This window comes from Canis lupus, chromosome 4, assembly GCF_011100685.1.
Source record: "Canis lupus familiaris isolate Mischka breed German Shepherd chromosome 4, alternate assembly UU_Cfam_GSD_1.0, whole genome shotgun sequence".
In the NCBI taxonomy this organism is placed as follows: Eukaryota; Metazoa; Chordata; class Mammalia; order Carnivora; family Canidae; genus Canis; species Canis lupus.
Window position 1 is genome coordinate 35,253,060 of NC_049225.1, and position 19,311 is coordinate 35,272,370.

At 66.6% G+C, this 19,311-nt stretch overlaps 1 protein-coding gene across 8 annotated transcripts in view; it reads left to right on the forward strand.

Annotated features, from left to right (window-relative positions):
- The window catches only part of LDB3 (LIM domain binding 3), a 56,802-nt gene that overhangs the window by 5,718 nt on the left and 31,773 nt on the right, over nucleotides 1–19,311 (forward strand). For 5 of the 8 annotated variants that reach the window (XR_005358085.1, XM_038534522.1, XM_038534523.1 and 2 more), the window contains exons 3-7: nucleotides 3,417–3,568; nucleotides 4,091–4,166; nucleotides 5,519–5,793; nucleotides 15,115–15,284; nucleotides 15,546–15,582. Coding sequence is in view for 7 of the 8 variants with exons in the window: in XM_038534522.1 (XP_038390450.1) it covers nucleotides 3,417–3,568; nucleotides 4,091–4,166; nucleotides 5,519–5,793; nucleotides 15,115–15,284; nucleotides 15,546–15,582 (710 nt within the window). In the remaining variant the exon portion in view is untranslated. Of the gene's footprint in view, nucleotides 1–3,416; nucleotides 3,569–4,090; nucleotides 4,167–5,518; nucleotides 5,794–9,141; nucleotides 9,165–10,136; nucleotides 10,341–12,560; nucleotides 12,576–15,114; nucleotides 15,285–15,545; nucleotides 15,583–19,311 lie in introns of all 8 variants that reach the window. The other 3 variants (XM_038534526.1, XM_038534528.1, XM_038534525.1) reach the window with 2 other exon arrangements.

Consider the following 19,311-nt stretch of genomic DNA (forward strand, 5'->3'; position numbering starts at 1 on the left):
GGCCCCCCGCCAGCTCCAGATCTTGTTTCCCCGTGGAGCCAGGGACGCAGCTTCCCAGCCACCAGCCGGGCACCCTCGAGGGGCCCGGGCACGGCCAGCACCTGCACTTCCCCTGTCAGGAGCCCCCCCGGAAACCTTCTCGGCTCTGCACCTCCTTCCAGAGCAACACATTTAAAAATGTAACCCTCCCAGCCCTCGTGGGAGGAGGGCGCTGCCGCTGTCCTCACGCGGGCTGTGCAGGCCGCCCTGTACCCTCAGGCCTGGTTCCGGCCCACGGCCCGGCTCTACTGCCTTCGCACCAGGCGTCCACGGTAGTGGGGGCCATGGCTGCGCCCTGACCCCGACTAGCCCTGGGTCCCCTCTCAGGTGCCTTCGACCATGGCCCGAGAGGAGGAAGGGCTCCTTGACCTGCTGGCAGGCCTGGCCCCCCAAACACCGAGAGCCTGTCCCAAGGGGCTTTGAGACCGGACTGTGCTCCCGGAGCCCGAGCAGTGCCCCCGGCACCCTTACCCTGCCCGGGCCAGCCGAGCCCTGACGAGCAGCCACAGGTGCAGGAGGAGGGCGCCGGGGCAGGCAGGAGCCTGCTGGGACCCCGGGAACGGGGATTGCCTGGCCTACACCCGAGGACCGGGCAGTGGGCAAGGGGGAGGCAGTGGCCTGGTAGGAAGGTGTGGTGCGCTGGTTCCTGAGGAAGCAGACGTCGCGGGCCGCTGCGGGGGGGACACGGACAGGCCCACATGGCCCCAGCTCATCGGGCCCAGCCGCTCCTGGACGCCACCCTGCTGTCCTTGCTCCCACGGTCATCTGTGCTCCCCCAACATGCTCCACCCCTGGCAGCCTCCGCTCTGTCTGGGGTCTGGGGTGGCCCACCTCGGGGCGCCTTACCACTCTGGAGATGGTGAGAAGCAGCTGGGGGGTGACCCTGGAAGGGTGGCCCTGAGAGGGTGACCCTGGTGTGGGGAGCCTGGTGGGGTGACCCCGGTGGGGGGGCCTGGAGAGTGACCCCGGTGGGGGGAGTCCAGTGGGACCCCCCCTAGGGTGTCCTGCTAGGGCAGCAGAGGCGCTATACAGCTCACCCGAGGAAGCAAGATGGTATCTGCCATTTCCGGGAAATGTGTGTAGACTAAGGTGGGGGACACAGCGAGAGGCGGGCAGACGATGCCGCACACCGGGGTAGACACCCACGGCCATGCCAGGGTAGACACCCACCACGCCGCAGTAGACGCCCATCCCGTTGGTGTAGACGCCCGCCGAGGCGTGTGCGGGCCCTCCGTAGAATTCTCTCCGGGTTTTCTCTGCTTGAGGATGTGGATAGTCCGACGTCGGGTATCACACGGGTCTGACCGTCGGGAAAGGCGATTTTCTGGGCGGGCAGCTTGCCCTCGGGAGTCCCCTCTCAGCCAGGAAGTGTTTTGTTTTCTTCTGTTTCTACCCTTTGTTCAAGCCCTGAAATCAGGAAATAACCGGCTCCTGTGGGTCGTGCAGGCCCCGCAGCCACGAGCCTGGGAGGGGCCTGCAGGAGCAGGAGAGGGGGCTGGGCCTGGTTTCCCAGAGCCCAGGGGTGCTGCCTCCGCTGTCCCCGCCACACTCAGCGGATTCGGGGCTGGGTGGGCGGGGGGGAGCTGTCTGGGCACAAGGGGCCAGTGCTTGTGAAGTTAGCTCGGGCCCAGGGCGAACGGGCGCTGCCACCGCAAGGACCCCCCTCTTGCTGCTGTCCCCGGGTTAGCACTCGCGGCTCGTGGCCTGCCTTGTAGAGCCCACGGGGACTGGAGGCTGGTGATGCAGTGGCCCTGCTCGGGGAAGGTCCCTCTGGGAGGCGGGGCAGGAGGCCGGCCAGAGGCTCACCCAGGCCTGGCACCCAGGGTAGGGGCCTTCCCCTGAGTCCTCCTCGGACTCCTTCTAGGATGGTCCCTCGGGCCAGCGCCAGAAAACGGCTCCCGCCAGCTCGAGAAGCCAGCCTTGTCCCTGGGGTAGACAGGAAGGTGACTGGGAAGCCGGGAAGCTGGCCGGTGGGCATGCTGGCGCAGAAGAGCCAAGGGCCGTCCTCCAGTTACAGCCTCCCAGAGGCCTGGCCGGCATTCCCGCGGTGTCCCAGGGGGGCCTCCCCGTGATGTCCTGGGCGTCGCGTTGTAAGGTCATTCTGCGTGTTACAGTAGGGGGTAGGGCTTGCCTGGTACTTCGTGCGGTGACACAATGTGGGGCGCGGGGTAAGGCCAGTCTCTGTGGCATTCCACGAGACGCCTTTAGAAGCGGAGCTTCATCCATCCCATGTGACGTCACTAGGGGTCAGCCGTCAAGTCATTGTAGGTGACATCACCCAGGCCCTCCAGAATTTTGCGCTTTGAGTGACGTCACCGAGGAGGGGAGTGGCTACCACCGCATTCAGCCCGCCGCTACCAGGGGCCAGGCTTGCAGGGTCTGGCCTTGTGCATGACGTCATCGGGAGAGGGTCTGAGCCACCATGACGTTCCACATGATGTCCCTGGAGTGCAGCCTTCCTGACGTGCACGGGGTATTCTCGGGGTGCCGCATCTGCAGTGTTCTGAGTGATCACACGGTGGGGGACCCTTGGACTCTAACACGTGGTGATGTCATTAGCTGGCAGGGATTTGGGACATGGTCCCCACACCTTCTGGAAGTACGGAGCCAGCCCCAGAACGCTGAGCCCTGCCGCCTGCCCCTGGGGACCTGGTTTCCCCAGGCGGGGTTCCCCAGCTCCCCCACATGGTGGCACTAGGCACCTGCACCGGGACACTTTGTGACGGTGCATCTGTCCTGCCTGCTAGCCTGGTCGAGTCTGCCGTGGTGCTGAGTGTCCGCTTGTACGCATACCCTCTCTCCCGGAGCCCAGAAAGTGCCCCGTGGGTGTTTGGGGGTGCAGACATCATAGTGCTACTGTACGGACTGCAGGTTAGGGGACCTGGTGTCACAAAGCCCCCAGGCCTCAACGGCTTAGCCTAGCAGAAGCTCATTTCTCGCTCGTGCGACATCTGATGCAGCGCTTCTTAATCATCCGTCCTCCAGGCAGCGACCGTAGGGCTCAGGTCCCTCCATTAGTGGCTCAGTGTCCCCCTCTGGGCCCTCTGTGCCCAGCCTGCCGACAAGTAGAGGGAGCGCAGCGTGGTAAGGACGGGTGCTGGGGGCAGGCCTGCAGGCGGTGGCATTGCTCCCGCCCCGGTCCCCTGGGCAGAGCTAGTCTCGCGGTCGCACTCGACGCAGGACGCTAGGCACAGGGGTGGCGGTGTGCCGGGTGGGGATGTCGCACGTGGCAAGCAGCGGGCACTGGCCACAGTGAACGAAAGAGGACCTGGCAGGCCTCTACTGGATGACCCCAGGGGACTCTTCCCCGACGACTGGCCCATCCTCAGCCCCCCCCTTCATGCGCTCACCCCCCCCCCCATCTGCCATCCTCTCAGATCACACCAGGAAGCAAGGCCGCCCAGTCCCAGCTCAGCCAGGGTGACCTCGTGGTAGCCATCGATGGAGTCAACACAGACACCATGACCCACCTGGAAGCCCAGAACAAGATCAAGTCTGCCAGCTACAACCTGAGTCTCACGCTGCAGAAGTGAGTGGAGCTCTGCAGGGCACGGGTCAAGGGGTGGGGGCATCAGGCCCAAGACAGGGTGTCCGCAGCAGCCACATGGGCCCGGCCCGTGCTGCAGGCTCACACGGAGAGGTGAGGCGGCCTCTGGACGGGAAGAAGGACCGGGCCTTCCACGCCTGCCATGCCTGAGTCTCACTGTACGGATGAGGTCGGGGGTGGGGGGCGGTCACAGTGCTGCCAGCGTGTGGGCAGGCGGGCCTGGCAGCTGGGGTCTTCCCTGCCTCCTTGCTGCCCCAGACAGCCTCCCAGGGACCTAACAGAGGCCATGAGTGCAGAGTGCCCAAGGGCCATGCCTCCTCCATCCTGACCAGGCCCGGGGCCTTCCTGGGGTCACTCCAGTCCGTGCGGTGGACAGCGGGCCTCGGGGTCCCTGGCCTGGCTCCCCAGCTCTCTGATGCTCTCCTGTCACCAGCCCTGCCCCCGCAGGAGCTCCCGGTCCTCCTGGCAAGTGTCCTCACTTGGCCCTCTTTCTGGTTTCTCCAGGTCGAAGCGCCCCATCCCCATCTCCACGACAGCGCCCCCGGTCCAGTCCCCTCTGCCGGTGATCCCCCACCAGAAGGTAGGTGCTGAGGTTGGCTGCGCTTCCTGGGGTACTGCGCCGAATCGGCCTGCCTGGTCCTGGCTTGGCGCAGCCCTGCCCTGCCCCTGCTGATGCTGTGGGGCGGACCCCGTGAAATACCGGGTGCGGGCTGCCTGCCTGGGTGCTCGCGCCCCCCGGGGCCTCACGGCTGGGCTGTTGGGAACCCAGCCTAGGCCGTGATGTTTTTAGGAGAGGGACCAACCTGCCAGCCTGGGGGGCGAAGGAGGCAGGTATCCGGAGGGCTCTGACCCTCATTCGCCTACAGGGTACTGGGAGGGGGCGTGAAAGCCGGAGGCCACCCCGGGCAGGGAGGGGCCCGCTGGGCCTCAGGGTTTATCCTTTGACTTCGGGTCTCGCAGCGGTTCCCACTTTCCCTCCCGACTGACCACCCGTCAGCCCCACTGGAGGTGCGGGTGGTAGCCAGGCAGCAGGTGCAGGGGGACACACCTCCCCAGCACACCTGCCATGCTCCCGGGTCCCTGTAAGCAGCTCAGCCTGTGGGCGGAAGGCCTTGACCCAAACCGGGGGTGCTCGCCTCACCCCTCCCTGCACCACTCCATACTGCCCCCTGTCTGTCCAGTGGGTGGGGGGGATAGGCAGGTGGGGCAGGGGACAGGAAGAGGCTGATGGGCTTGGGGTGGGTGACAGGTTGGGCAAAGAGGCAGAGGGCTGCTCGGGAGAAGTTGCAGAGGTGGGCTGTGAGCAAAGGTCATTCCCTAGTCTCCCCCGCCTTGCACCTGCCAGCGGAGGGCGGTGGGGGGCATCTCAGTGTGGGGTCGGGGGCAGGAGGTGGGGCTGGGCCACAGGAGCTGCCACTCAGGGGAAGGGGGGCAGAGAGAGGATAGAAGGGGCTCCCCAACTCCCTGAGATCCACGCCCCTCTCTGCCCAGCCCTGCAGGAGGGCTTGACTTTTCAGGTGGGGCCCCCACTTTGTCAGCCTCAGGGCCAGGGACGCGCGGCTCCCTCAGCCTGCCGACAAAGCCCTTCCCTTCCAGGTGTCGGCCTGTGCCCTCCTGAGCTCTGCGCAGTGGCTGAGGGGCGCGGGGTGCAGGACGCAGGGCATGGGGCTCAGGTGTGGGTGCAGGGTGCAGGCTGTGGTGTGCAGGACCTGGGGTGTGGGGCACAGGTGTGGGTGCGGGGTACAGGCTGTGGGGTGCAGGATGTGGGGTGTGGGGCACAGGGTGCATGCAGAATGCGGGGTGCAGGCTGGGGGGCACAGGGTGCTCGCCAGCCGCCCCTGTTTCAGGTGGGCGCAGGGGTGCAGGGGCGCTGGGACACTGTGGCCTCTAACTGCTCTCTCCTCTCTCCCCTCACGGCGCTGCCCCGGCCAGGACCCTGCTGGGGACATGAGCGGCAGCCCCACGGCACGCAGCCCCGGACCCCTGGGCCCCCCGGAGCTCGGGCCCAGCTCTAGCCCCTCCTTCTCCCAGAGTCCCCCAAGGGGCGGCCCGGGCACGGAGGGAGCCCCGGGACCGAGAGGGCAGGGCAGGCCCGCGCAGTACAACAACCCCATTGGGCTGTACTCGGCCGAGACCCTGAGGGAGATGGCTCAGGTGTATCGGATGAGCCTCGGAGGGAAGGCCTGGGGGGCCGGACTCCCAGGAGGGTAGGTAGCGCCCGGCTCCCTGCAGCTGGTCCAGGCCGGGTCCTCAGTGCTCACCAGGGCCTGGCAGGCGGTGGCCCAGGAGCGGCCCTCCACAGCCCAGGAGGTGGCCAGGCCCAAGCCAGATAAGCAACGGCCCTGCGGGTAGATTCGCCTTGAGGTAGTTGAGCCGACGGGTCATTGCTTTACACAGCCTGGGGTGACTGCTGGATCCTGCGGAGGGGGAAACTGAGGCTCAGAGGAGGTCTAGTCGAGGCCCAGCTGTCCCGCTGCTAAGGGGCTGAGTGAGGTCTGAATTCGAGAGACGCGGATTTCCCCAGGCTCAGGCCGCCACCCCAGGTAGGGGGATGCCTGCTGCCTCCAGGAACTGGGCCGAGGGTCAGGCTGGTCCCCCCAGCAGCCGTGAGGCAGGAGCAGGGCATGATTCGGGGGCTGGGCGTGGGCTGGGAAGGCTGCCTGCAGGAGGGGGCGCCTGAGCTGGGTGCGGAAAGGTGCAGCGATGGGGTGGGTGTCCTGGGCTTGTAGGACTGACCCTTGAGGAGGGACGAGGCAAGGAAGCAGGACCCCAAGGGGAAAGGGGCCCGCCCCCACCCCGAGCCAGCTGGTGGGGCTCTGCGAGCGCAGGAGCTAAAGGAACCTACAGCCCAGGGTAGGCATCGTGCGGGGGCTGAGGGGACGGACCCCCGAGCCCAGGCCCTACCAGCTTCTAGGCCCTTCCTGTGTGGGTCCTCTACCCTTTCCCGCGCGATCCCAGGATCCGTGTGCTCCAGAGGCAGAGCACACGGAGTCGAGGCGATTGAGCCCGGCGGTCAGGGCTTCAGGGCTCCCCTCCGTGCAGGCTCTCCGGGTTACGGGCGCCCTTGCCGTGTGCTCCCTGGGTCACACCGATGCGCCCCCGCATCACAATCCTAACCCGCGTCCGTGCCTTTCCGTTGCCTTTGCTCCAGCGAGGGCCTGCCCCCCAACAGTTTGCTGCTCTCCCGCCTGCCACCAGCCACCCATGACCCTCAGCTCTTTGGGACCCCGAGTGAAGCTGGCCTCGTGCACGTTGCAGCCCAAGCACCCGGACCTTGCTCCCTTGGACCAAAGTGGCAGAGCCATGGGCCACGGGCTTTTCCTAGCGAGGACATTCCGCCAGAAAACCCAAAGAACGGGGCAGTCCCGTTACGGGCCCGCAGTCTAGGCTTGGAGCCAGCTAATGGTCCGCGTGCTCCGTGACCTTTGGCTCCCCGCAGCTTCAGAGGTCAGCCGTGTCTCTCCCTCCTCTTAGTGCGATCTAGATGCCCGGAGCGGGTGAGTGGCTCAAGGTGGCACACAGCTAGCGAGGGCAGACGGGCTGGCCGCCGGGAAGGCCTGGCTCCTCCCTACCTGACGGGCTGCCCAGGGAGGTCGAGGGCCAGCCCCGCCCCAGCCTCCCGCGGCCCTGGTGGCACCTTCCTGCCGTTGCAGGGGCTTCCCGGAAGCTGGCGAACGTCTGATTATTACCGGGTGCTCAGAGCAGCAGGGCCCAAGCGTGTCTGCGGGGAGGCGGGCCGTAGGCAGGGGCGCAGGGCTTCACCCTCGGGCAAGGCTGGCGCTGCGGCCCCCAGGCGACGCGGGCAGGGAGGGGAGCCCCTGACCTGGGCTGGCCGAGGCTGCGCCATGGCCCAGTGGCTAAGCGCTCCAGGGAGACAGGGTTGGTAAAGGCCAATCCTCGCATCCGCCCGGTACACGCTCAAGCCACGCCGAGGGCTTTATGCTCAGGGTTCTGTTTAGGGTGCACGACCCGTCTGCGCCGTGGGCACCGCCGTCCCGACTCCGTGAGTGAGGGGCTGAGGCTGAGACTGGCAGGCAGGGACCTGGGCAGAGTCCCCAGGAGGACGCAGGGTCGGGATTTGAACTCTGTCCGGCCTGGCTCCGGAAGGGAGCTCCCTCCTGTCCTCTCTGGACTCGCAGGTGCGACTGCTTAGCAGCCTGAGCCCCCTCGGGGGGGATGGGAGGGACGAGCAGGGGCGAGGTGGCAGAGGTCCCTGCAGCCCGCTTCCCTCCTCCGTGACAGGGCGTGAGAGGCCAATCCCTCGGGCCGCTGGGTGGGTCCTACCTCCTCAGCTTCTTGTCCCCTGGCCCTGCCCTGCGGGCGCTCAGCCTCCAGGGCCTCAGGCAGAGCCCAGCGGGGAGCCAGAGTCAAAGCCAAGGAAGGTGCTGGCCGCCAGGCGCCGGGACCCCTCCCACCCTGGCTGGCGCCGCCCTCCCTAGGGCCCCGGGCTGGTCAGGGCGAGGGCTGACCCTGCAGCTGTCGGCGCTGGCCCGAAATGGAGATGGGAAGGAACGTCTTTCCTAATATAGCTCCGCTGGGCGCCGTGGGAGCCAGAGGACCTGGAACCGAGGGAACCGTATCAGCTCCCAAGCAGCGTAGGGCCTGGGGCTCGACGCCCCCCGGCTCTGGCCCGGCTCCCCGCAGTGCTGGCCCAGGGAGGGGCAGGGGCAGGCGGTTGGGGCCCAGGCTCCCAGCCAGAGCCCGCAGCGGCCTGAGCTGGGACAGCGGCAGTTTGGGGGCAGGGGTGCCACCTTCTACACTCTCCTCTCAGGTTTCCGCCAGGGCCTGCCCTGCCAGGGATATGCATCTAAGGAAACGTCCCGCAGACCCTGTGTCCCCCAGGACATAGTGTTCCCGGAGGTTCGCTCCAGACAAAAGTGAGGGTGGGGTCCCCTGTGTCCAAGCTGTGCTGCCTTGGCAGGGGTCGTTCCTGCAATAAGCCCTGGAGCCAGTAGCTCTCCTGACTCTCCATGGGGCCCTTAGGGGCAGTCACTGGGGACTGCACCCACCCTGGAGCCCCAGAAGGAGCCGCCAGGGCTGCCTGCACTCTTCCGGGAGGGAGGGTATGTCAGGGGGCGGTGGGTGACCCCAGCGTGCACCCCAGCACCGCGGCCACTGCGGCAATCCTGCTCCAGGAGAGGAGCCCCCAGAACTGACCCTGTTAAACGTGGAAGTTGTAAGTGGGAGGCCCGGAGCCGCTGACCAGCTGGAGGCACCTGCAGCCCAGGTTCTGGTTCGCCCGGGGCAGCCGCCGTCGTCCCGTCTCCCTCTGCACCTTCCTGACTTGGGGTCTCCAGCCAGGGCGCGTGGGGTGCCTGTGAACATGGACTGGAGACCCCATACTCCCGGCAAAGCTTTGGGGACTTGTGCGCCTACTGAGGGGGACACAGCGCCGCCAGCACCTCCGACCCAAACTCTGGCCGCCCCTGACTCTGAGCTCCCTGCACCCCCACCCCCGTCCTCTGTGGACGCGGGGTGGTCCTGGGGGTGGTCCCTGCGCCCCGGCCCTCAGGACCTCACTGATGCCTCTGTCTTTTGTGCTCTTTCCTTCCCAGGTGGTAGCCAACTCTCCAGCCAAGTTAGTATCAAAGGAAAGCATGTGCGTGCGCTCGTGTGCACATCCCCGCATGCGTCCGTGTGCATAGACCCGGACAGCGCGGCCGTGGCAGCATGTGTACATGCGTGTGCATGTGTGCGTGGGCGTGCCTACGTGCCCCTGAGCGAGCCTGCATGTGTGTGGAGCTGCAGGGTCGGAGTGGAGGCGCCGGGGAGGGCGCCAGCGCTGTCTCATTGCCTTCCCTTCCCTCTTGCCTGCTGCGGCTGCTCGAGGCCCGCAGGCGGCTGTGGGGGCGGCGGGTGCAGGTGTGCCGCGCAGGTGTGCCGCACCGGGGCTGGGTCCCCGGGAGCCCGAAGACGCCAGCATCCTGGAGGCCCTGGCTGGGCTGCGCCCCCTCTCACCTGAGCGTGCTCACCTAGGCGGGGAGAGCGCGCTGGGTGGGCCCCGGAGGCCGCGGCCAGGTGGACTTGCGGGAGGCCGAGCAGCCTTGCGTCCGGCCTGGAGGAAGACGCACCTGCCCCGGAGCCCCCGGCGCAGCGGAGCCCCGCGCCACCGAGCGGGAGGCCCAGCAGGACGAGGTCCTGCGCGGAGGAACGTGCTCCGAAGCCCCGGGGCGCCCCGTGCAGCTGCTTTTTGCCTTTGGGGGGTTCCCGACCCTGCTTGGGCTTGGGCCGCCGCTGCCTGCTCGAGGCCCAGCTCGCGGCCCGCGTGTCTCCGCTTCCCGCCGCGGGGTGAGAGCGCGCCGCTGCCTGGCGCCCCCTGCTGCCCCGGGCGGTGGACGGGCAGGACCGCCTGCGGAGCGCTTCGGGTGCTGAGGGCTCTCCCTTCCAGAGCCAGCGGGCCACAGCTGGGCGGCTCGGGTGGGCCACCGGTCCGGCCTGGGGAGTGTCTCCGCCGCCCGCCCTCGGCCCGGCCTCCTGTAACACCACCTGTTGCCTTTTCTCCTCCCGCCTCCCTCCCTCCCTCCTCCTGCGCCCCCGCCGCCTCCCCCAGCGCCGACTACCAGGAGCGGTTCAACCCCAGCGCCCTGAAGGACTCGGCCCTGTCCACCCACAAGCCCATCGAGGTGAAGGGGCTGGGCGGCAAGGCCACCATCATCCACGCGCAGTACAACACGCCCATCAGCATGTACTCCCAGGACGCCATCATGGACGCCATTGCTGGGCAGGCCCAGGCCCAGGGCAGTGACTTCAGTGGGTAAGCGCCTCCCCTCCTCGCCGTCGCTCCTCGGGCAGCCTCCGCCGCTGGCTGGGCCTCCTCACCCGTGGAGGCCAAGGCACCAGGCCGCCGGGCGCCAGCAGAGACCTTAGGCTTCGCCACCCGCTCTCCCCCTCGCCCTGGGCCTCTGGGCGCAACCATCGGAGGGGAGCCCGCTTTGCCAGGGCCTTCCGGAACACCGCGTGCTCCCTCCAGATTCAGTCTCGCAGTCAGCTTTAGGAGAAGGGGGAGAGTCGAAGAACGTGCTGGTTGCTCCAAGCGCTTCTTGCAGCTTCTGCGTCTTCCCGGGCTCCACGAGGGGGTCGGTTTAGAAAGAGACTTCTGGAACCCTGGGTCACGTCCTGGATAAGCCAGTCTTCTCACACACTAAGCCATTCTTTGGGTTGGCCGCGTTCTTCCGATGAGGAGAGCGATTTCCGATGCGTGACCAGGTGTCCTGTTGGGGGGCGTCCGGGCGGGCGTCCAAGGTGCTGGGCCGTCAGCCCTCTGGGAAGCAGCCAGCACAGCCGCCCCCGCTCCTGGTGCTCCGGGGCGGCCCTGGCCCCGCACACTGGGGTTTGGAACGTCCTTCCCTCCTCGGGTCTGCCTCCTAGCTCTGCTTGAGGAACGCGAGCATTGGATAGGGAATCGGCTGGCTGAAGTCACTTGCGGGAAAGAAACGCTAATAGTGCAAAGGTTGATAGGGACCGCTCTCCCTTTCTCTCTCTGTGTCTCTCTTAGTCTGTCTCTCTCTGTGTGTCTCTGTCTCTCTGTCTCTGTCTTCCTCTCTGTCTCTGTCTCTCTCTCTGGGTCTCTCTTAGTCTGTCTCTCTGTATCTCTCTCTGTGTCTCTGTCTCTCTATCTCTGTCTTCTTATCTGTCTCTGTCTCTGTGTCTCTTTGTCTCTCTGTGTCTCTGTCTCTCTAGCTCTGTCTTCCTCTGTCTCTTTCTCTTTCTCTGTGTCTCTCTTTGTCGCTCTGTATCTCTCCCTTTCTGTGTCTCTGTCTCTGTATCTCTGCCTTCCTCTCTGTCTCTCTCTCTACCTCCGTGCTTCTGCCTCCCTGTCTGTCTCTCTGTCTCTCACACACTCTCACTGTTTTCTACTTGACAATGTCGTCGTCGTTGACTGTCGGAATCGACCGATTATCTCTTTGGACAACTTCTCATCCCCAAGTCAGGATCTCAAAAATGCTCAAGGCAGGAAGTCTTAAGCGACGGTTGCGTTCCTTCCCAAAGCTGCAGGGAAAGCAGACGTTGTGGGGGGGGCAAAGGGGTACAGAGTCCGGGGTAACTCCTGCGGCATCGGGCCCCTGCAGAACCCGGGCCCTGATGGCCGGGACCCACCTGCATGCTCCCAGGCCGAGGCTCCAGCGGCCCCAGGATGGAGTGTGGTGCGACCTCCCGGCTCCCCTCTGAGCCTCACCCGTTTCCCTGGGGCCCCCGGGGGACAGAGGTTGCTTGTCCCCAGAGCCCTGGGCCTCACCCCTGCCGAGCTCGGAGCTGCAGCCCTTGGGAGAACTCCAGACAGTGCTGATTTATTCAATCCCACTGTTCAAAGCAGAAAATAAGACCCCGCCAGCTTAAAAACACAACCATTAGCTCATGTGCGCCCAGAAAACCCAGGCTGCCCAACTAAGCCAGGAGGCTCGCGGGGATTTCCTGCGAACAGTTGGTGGCCCTGTGTGTCCTTGGTGTGCTCTCAAGAGTGGTGACCGTCGCCAAAGGGAAGTTCGGTGGAAAATAAGGGAAGAATGGCTCTTCGCTAACTTTATATTTTCTGTGCCTTGGAAAAAAAGATGATTATCACGTGGTTTTACCCCTGGGGCACCCGTGATTTTTTTTTTTAACGTGATGCACCGTGGACCTAATCTGGGCTTCTCAGAGTCCCTCTCCCGTCTGCCCCCATGTCCCCTCCCGTGTCCTCCCGCCCCTTGCAGGGGAGCGACGCGCCCGCCCCTCCCTTCTAACCGGGCCCTGCAGGGCTGTCGCTGCCACGGTGCAGGGGAGGCGCTGCCCCCTGCGCCCTAAGGTGCTCCTTCTCTGCTGTGAATCCGCAGTTCCTTCCTCACTGACAGTTTTCTTTTTGTCTCTTTCTCTTCCTCCGTTACCCCGCACTCCCGTAACTCACTTGCGACCCTACCCCCGCTCCCTTGTGTGTGCGCGGCCCCTGCCATCCCCTGATGGACACGCACTCACTGCTGGGCTTTCCTCTGCTTGGCAGGGCATCGCCGCTGGCGTAAGTAGATCCCGCGGTGTCTGTCCAGTCGTCGTCTGTCTGGTTGAGGGATGGCGTGGGGTTTGGTGGGAAATGCCCGAGGACGGTGCTTCTGTGCGTGTTCCTCCTCACACCCACCTCACAGCCAAACGACATGCTCAGCGGCCTGTGCAGGCAAGTGCTTTCGGGGGTCGCCTCCTGTGGACGCGGAAATCAGAGTCACGACATCACACGGGCCCCCTTGCACCCAAGGCTGGGAACAGATCTCTGCTGTGCTTTGCGGGCGCTCCCCACCGCCTTTCCTGTCTGCTCTGGGATGGCATAGACCAATGTTGCAATCCATGCCCGGCCACTGTGCGGGGAGAAGGGGACAAAGGGGCTTTGGAGGCCCCCTGGGATCCTCACGGGAGATGGACCTGGAGGAGCCAGCGCCTGCAGTAGCACCCAGGCGAGGCCAAAGACGAGGCAGATTTGGGGCAGTGTGCAGGGGAATCAGTGTCCGGGGTGACCTTGACGTTGTGGTGACTGTGAAGGCTTTTGGTGGTGAGAGGCCCCTGCCGGGAGTGGCTCCAGAGCAGCCTCGGACCCAGGGCCCGGGACCCTGGGGCGCGTCCCATCCTCCCTCGATTCCCAGTGCCCATCGCAGCAGCAGCACGAGTCCCTGGTCTTGGCAAAGCCTTGCGGGAAGTGGAGCCGCCCATGTGACTCCTAAGGGACTCACCCGCGGAGCTTTCTGGAGCCCTCGGGGCTGTGGAGGGAGCAGGGTAGTCGCCTCAAGGGCACGTTCCAGGGAAATGGCAGCCACCACCTTGCAGCCACTTTCTGGACCACGGAGCTGTGTAGACAGGCTCAGGGCAGGCCCGGGCCCGGGCGGACACCTTCCCTCTCCTGTGGCACGGTCCTCCTCCTTCCCGTGTGCCCCCTACTGCACCCCTTCCTACTGCACCCGTGTGGGAGCCCTTGGGACTCCTGCCGGTGCCAGAAGCGGCCTCCCCAGGGAGATCCCACCGTGTCCGCTGCTCCCTGGGCGGCCCCGGGCTTCTCCCGGCTGGGCCCCGAGGATCCACTGGTCTTCCCCACCTGATCCGAGGCTGCCAGGAGCTGTCGCTCTGTGGGGCAGGGCAGGGCCCTCGGGGAAGCAGGGGCAGCTCCATGCAGTCTTGCTCTCCTTTGTGCACCTCTGCTGAGAGCCCACGCTGAGCCAGACATGGGGACCAGTTCTGGGAAAGTAGGCGAGTGCCTCCTTCCAGCTCCTTGCAGAGAGGCCAGAAGATGAGGGCCCCGGGGAGGTCCCTCTCCTAGGAGCTGGCCCTCTGGCGGGCAGGGAGGGCCCACCATAGCAGCGGCAAGGGGATGCCTGGCCAAGCGAGCGCCTGGGCCAGGCCATGCCTCCAGGCGTGAGCATCCGGGGTTTGCGAGGCCCCGGTGGTGGGCAGACACCGCCTCTCTGAGCTGTTGCTGCTGCAGCGAGTTTGAAGGAAGGGACAGTGGGTGGGACTCGGGAAGCCTGGGCTGTGATCAGCAGGCCCCTCGGTGCCGTCACCGAGAGCTCATGGGCTGACCTGCGGGGACCTTAGTGTTGGCGTCCGTAAGGCAGAGGCTGGACCCCTCTACCCGGGTCTGCAGGGTGGGGAGCCAGGCCATCATTGCTATAGGCTTGAGCCTGGTTCACCCTAACTCCTGGGAGGGGGGTGGACAGCAGGCCCCCCAGCTCTCACTGGCCGGGGCAGTTGGATTCAGGCTGGGAGGCACTGGACCCGAGGGGCTCTGGGGTCCCTTCTGGCCCTGAGCTAAGGTTATTCATTCAAGTACATTTGGAGCACCTGCTGTGTGCCAGACCCTGGGGGTGTAAGGGAAGGTCACAGGGTCCCCCTCCAAAGGCCATGCTGCCCTGGAGCAGAGGACTGATGGTCCCCCTGCCCCTCACCCTCCCAGCCCAGAAGGCCCTCCCTCCCCCTGCAGGCAGTGCCAGGCCCACAAGCCTGTTGCCTGGCTCCTCATGCCACCGCCCCACCGAGCCTGCCCCCTCTGCTGCGCAAGAGCCCATCAGCCCCTCCCAGGGTGGTCACGGCCCTGGGGGTTCCCCGTGTGGGTCCCACAGTGCGAGGAGGACTAGGACTGACCCTGAAGAAGCCTCTGAGGCCCCCGGAGGCCCTTTGTCCCCAGCCCCAAACTTGAGCTGCTCAGGGAGGTGGAAATTATTTCAGACGACCTATCCTGCCCCTCCTTCCCTTAAAAGAGACCCAGCCGTCCCCCTGGGGGGTGAGGTGGCTGGGACGCTGGGAGTTTCAGGTCAGTGTGTGCAGTCAGCCCAGGGCGGGCTGGGGGGTGGCAGGAGGGATCCGAGAGGAGTCGCTGTCTCGCCGTCCACCCTGAGCACTGAGGACCCAGGCCAAGCCCCGTCCGGGCCCCCGGGGTCGGTGGGGGGAGGGCACGGCGGGCTGGGCATGCGGGGTGTGGGGTGCGAGCGGGTGAGTGGCAGGGGGCGGCTGGGGGCGGAGTGCGGGGTCAGGAGCCCCTCCAGCCTGGCCCCCATTCACGGCTCCCCTGCGCCCCGCAGGAGCCTCCCTATTAAGGACCTGGCCGTGGACAGCGCATCTCCCGTGTACCAGGCCGTGATCAAGAACCAGAACAAGCCAGAAGACGAGGCTGACGAGTGGGCCCGCCGCTCCTCCAACCTGCAGTCTCGCTCCTTCCGCATCCTGGCCCAGATGACCGGGACAGAGTACAGTAAGTGAGGCGGGCGCGGGGCGCCCGGGGAGGCACGGGGGCTGAGCCGTCAGGACAGATGGCACCTCGGGGCGGGCTGCGGGGCGACACGGGTCCTGCGCCCAGCACCTGACCCCAGCGTTGGGCCACCCACGGCTGAGCCCCACCCTGGGCCTAGCCTTTCCCTGCCAGCTTCTGGGCCAGGGGCAAGCACCGCTCAGTCGTCGGTAGGGACCCCGTGTCCCCCGCGTGTCCTCCTCATTGGCAATTTTCTACCCACAGTGCAAGACCCTGATGAGGAAGCTCTGCGGAGGTCAAGGTAAGTGCCTGGACTCAGCTCGGTGGCCGTGTCCCTCCTGTAACCCAGTCCCTCCCCAGGCAGCTCCCAGGTCACATGAGTCACGGAAGGAACCTCTCAAGTTTACGTATTTGGAAGGTCCTGGCCCCTGACGGGCTCCAGCACAGGCTGGCTGGAGGCCTTGGTCCCAGGCCAGCGAGGGGGTCAGCGAGCGTCTCCCCCGGGCCCAGGCTGCAGGCATCAGGACTGTGGGCTCTCCTGGCTCTGTCCCCGGGCAGGGGGCAGGGCTGCTTTGGCCTATGCTGGGCTGTTGAGAACGAGGGCACCTCTCCCTGCGAGGGCACCGAGCCGGCTGCCTTGCCTGCCCACTCCCCTCGGGCCCGTCCCCTGTGAGTCTGGAGGCTGGGCAGCAGGCCCGCCAAGGGTGTGCTGGGCACGGGCACCGACCTTGGGACTCTGCCGTGCACACCTAGTATGCTGGCCTAGGAGCTCCGTGGCTTGCTCGAGGCACGATCGCCACTGCCGGGCTGGGGGCTCAAGGCACATCCCCCCACGGTGGCCGGCCTGGGGCACGGCCACTAACCTCCACCTGCGCCCCGCCGGGTGCTCGTGGACCTGGGCGCGAGGGGCCGCGCCACCCCGGAGCCCGCCGGGACCTGCTAGGGCCTTCCCTGGTGAGGCCAGGGCTCTGCGTCGCGGCTCCACGTTGGGCGGCCGGGGTCATGCGTGTTCTTCCGGGGCCAGTGGCCGGGGCCGGCACACCGTGCGGCAGCCTCCCTGTCAGGGCGGGGCCTCAGGTGCCCCTGAACCTGGGCCCTGGCTCACCTGCACGTAGTGACCCCAGGATTGCGTGGTGAGTGGGGCTCCAGCGCCGGCTCAGAGTTGACGTGGCTTTTGCTTCCGGGCCCTTATGTTGGCCAATCCCGGCCACTCCGGCTGTTGGGCTGGGGCGCCCCGGCTGGGGGTGCGGTCCCTCGGGTCTGCTCACGAGGCGCAGACAGGTCCTAACCTTGTAGGGCGCGAACCGGGACGATGAGATGCTGCACTCCAAAGCTAGTTGGCAGCGTGTGGGGTGGGACGGCACCGCGGCCACCCTGCTGCTCTGCTCCGTCGCTGCCACGCTGTGTCGGCTTTGCCGCCTTCCCCAGTGGGCGCCCCGATGGAAGGGCCTGACAACGCCTCAGCTTCCCCAGCCCCCGCCAGGGGCCCACGGGCTGTCCCATCCCTCCCACGACACAGAGCCCTGCCTGGGGGGTCCCTCGGGGGCCAGTCACCCTAAGCAGACCCCGTGTACGAGGCAGGCCTCCCCTCCTGCGTGTTTCCTCGGGGACACCTGCCGGGCTACTGAGTGACAACACCGAAGGGGGTATGAAGGGGCACCTCCGGGCCTCGTAGGCCGTTCCCTCCTTCCAGAAGCATCTGCTGGGGCTGGCTGTCCCTAGTCCTGGGGATATGTGGGCAGGTTAGTCCTTCCTCCCAGGGCCCGATCCCCGGGGGGGTATAGTTCAGCCCCCAGCAGGAGGCAGGGGACCCTGGGGTGTGATAACTCGGTTGCAGGCCTTGTAGCCTCTCCCGCCAGCTGCTACTGCAGGAGTTTCTGAAGGGAAACCTGGAAAGAGGGCCCAGCAAGAGGCTCTGTCCCGCTCCTCTCTCAGTGTGGGCCCCCACCCCGAGAAAGCGGCTTCCCCCGCAGGCCCTGCCCTGCCGTCAGCCCGGGGCCCCTGGCCCTGCAGTGAGGGCCCTGTGGCACCTGCTGACCTGCCTGCCCGGGCCTGGAAGGCACAGGCCTCCCGCTCCTCTCCCTCTTCCTCACTTTACTTTCTGGGGAGTCGTCCTCCAAGCCTTCCCCCAAATGTGCACTCTCCCCACCGCCCTAGGAGGTGGGTGGGCACTGGTGCTTCCCTGCATCCCGGCAGCCCGAGGACCTGAGAGTAGGCTCGCAGCGGGTGCGGCGATGCCCTTTGGCTTGTGATCGGCATCCGACATAGTGGCTGTGGCCACTGCTCACGGCCAGGGCCCCGGGCTCACCCGAGGGGCCACCGGGAGAAGGATGCAGCACACTTGTCCCCAGCCGGGGTCTGGGTGGGGCAGGGATCCTGCTCCCCAGGGCCCGAGCCCCATGCCCACCCTTCTGCACGCCCAAGGCGGAAGTTGCGCTCCCAGGCCCTGTGGATCCGTCTTGTGGGCCAAGGGCGGCCACCGCCTCCTCTCTCTCCTGGTTTGGCGTGCTGGCAGGAAGGAACCTCAGGGTTCCCCCGGGGGGCTTCCAATTGCTGACTCCGCTGAGGTTGCCAGGCTGGCCCGGGACAGCTGACGGCCCACAGGGGCCCTGCGTGTTGCAGAGGTGCTTGCTCCCCACTGGCTGTGTGGTGGGCACAGGCAGGAGCGCGTGAGCTGTGGCAGGGGTCCGTAGCAGGCGGCAACTTGGTGGCCTGGGGTCGGGGCCGCCCCACCTGTCAGAGGGCCCCACATGCTCTCCCCTCCCCGGCCCGCAGGAGCCCCCGCCATCCTCCTGGACAGCCCCTGGTAGCAGGTGGCTCCCCTCTGGGGCTCCAGTGCCCACCTGCCGGCCAGCCCAAGGCAGAGCCTACCCTCCAGGGCCCCTGTCCTTACAGGTGAGGCAGGGTGGGCCCCTGGATAGCCCAGGCGTCTGCCGCGGACCTGGCTCCCCTCCTAGGAGAGGCCCCCGTGCCTTAGGAAAGTGTAGGCCGGCGACCCACAGGGGCAGGGGTACCGGGGCTGCTGGCCTCCGTCTGCAGCAGCAGAGCACCCGCGGTGCCTCCCATTGCTGAGAGGTCTCCACAGCTGCCCCCGTGCTCGGCGGTCTGCTGGCTTGGAGGTGGGCCCACGTTGGGCAGCCCTGGCAGGGGTGGCCTTGGAGGCGAACCTTGCTTGTCCCAGGCCGGGTTAGGGCTGTTGGTGCCTGGGGGAACCATCCCGGAGGTCACCTGTGCACAAGGGACGTCCTCTGGCCCCCAGCTCGTAGCTCAAACGTCTTACCGGAGCGATTTCTGCATTTCCCTGGTGCTCGCCTGGGCACCTCCCTTAGGCCTCAAGTGTTAAGGAACAAAGCGGCGAGTGACGCGTTCACAGAGGAGCGAGGGTGAGGGTGGCCTCGTGCCGTCCTCCACAAACCGAGTAAAACCCTTCCAGGTCCCCATCCGGGGCCCCACCCCCAACAGAGCCCAGGGGCTCTCGCTGGGTCTACGCTGTCCCCTCTGCGGCCCCTCTGGGCACCTCAGTGCCCTCTCCCCCCACCCCCCGCCCCGCGCGGGCCGCTGTATCCCCACGCCTGGGGCTGACCGTCCCCTGCTGCCAGCCCAGCTTGCAGCCCTCCCCCACGGGAACGTCCGTCTCGGGGATTTCTCATTATTGGCGCTCGCCAGCCTGGAACGTTTGGCGACCGCACCTGGAGGAACCAGGACCCCGCCAGGCGCACCTGAGAAGCCCCAGCACGTCCCCATGTCCTTTCTCTCCTGGGGATTCACCAACAGCAGCGAGCAGAAGAGCCCCGCTAGTCGCCCGCTGTCCGGGGCTGTGCCTGAGCACCGAGGATGGCGGCCGGGTCTGTGTCTGGGGTGTCTCTATGGGTCGGCCCACCATTGCCGTGCACCGTGCAACCAGCAGGGCCCCCGCGTGAGCTGCCCCCCACCCCCGAGATCCCAGGTAGAGCGCAGCCCTGTGGCTGAGCCTCCACGGGCTTTGGGCCTTGGCTTCCCGTTGGCACGGGGGAGGCTTCAGTTCCCAGTA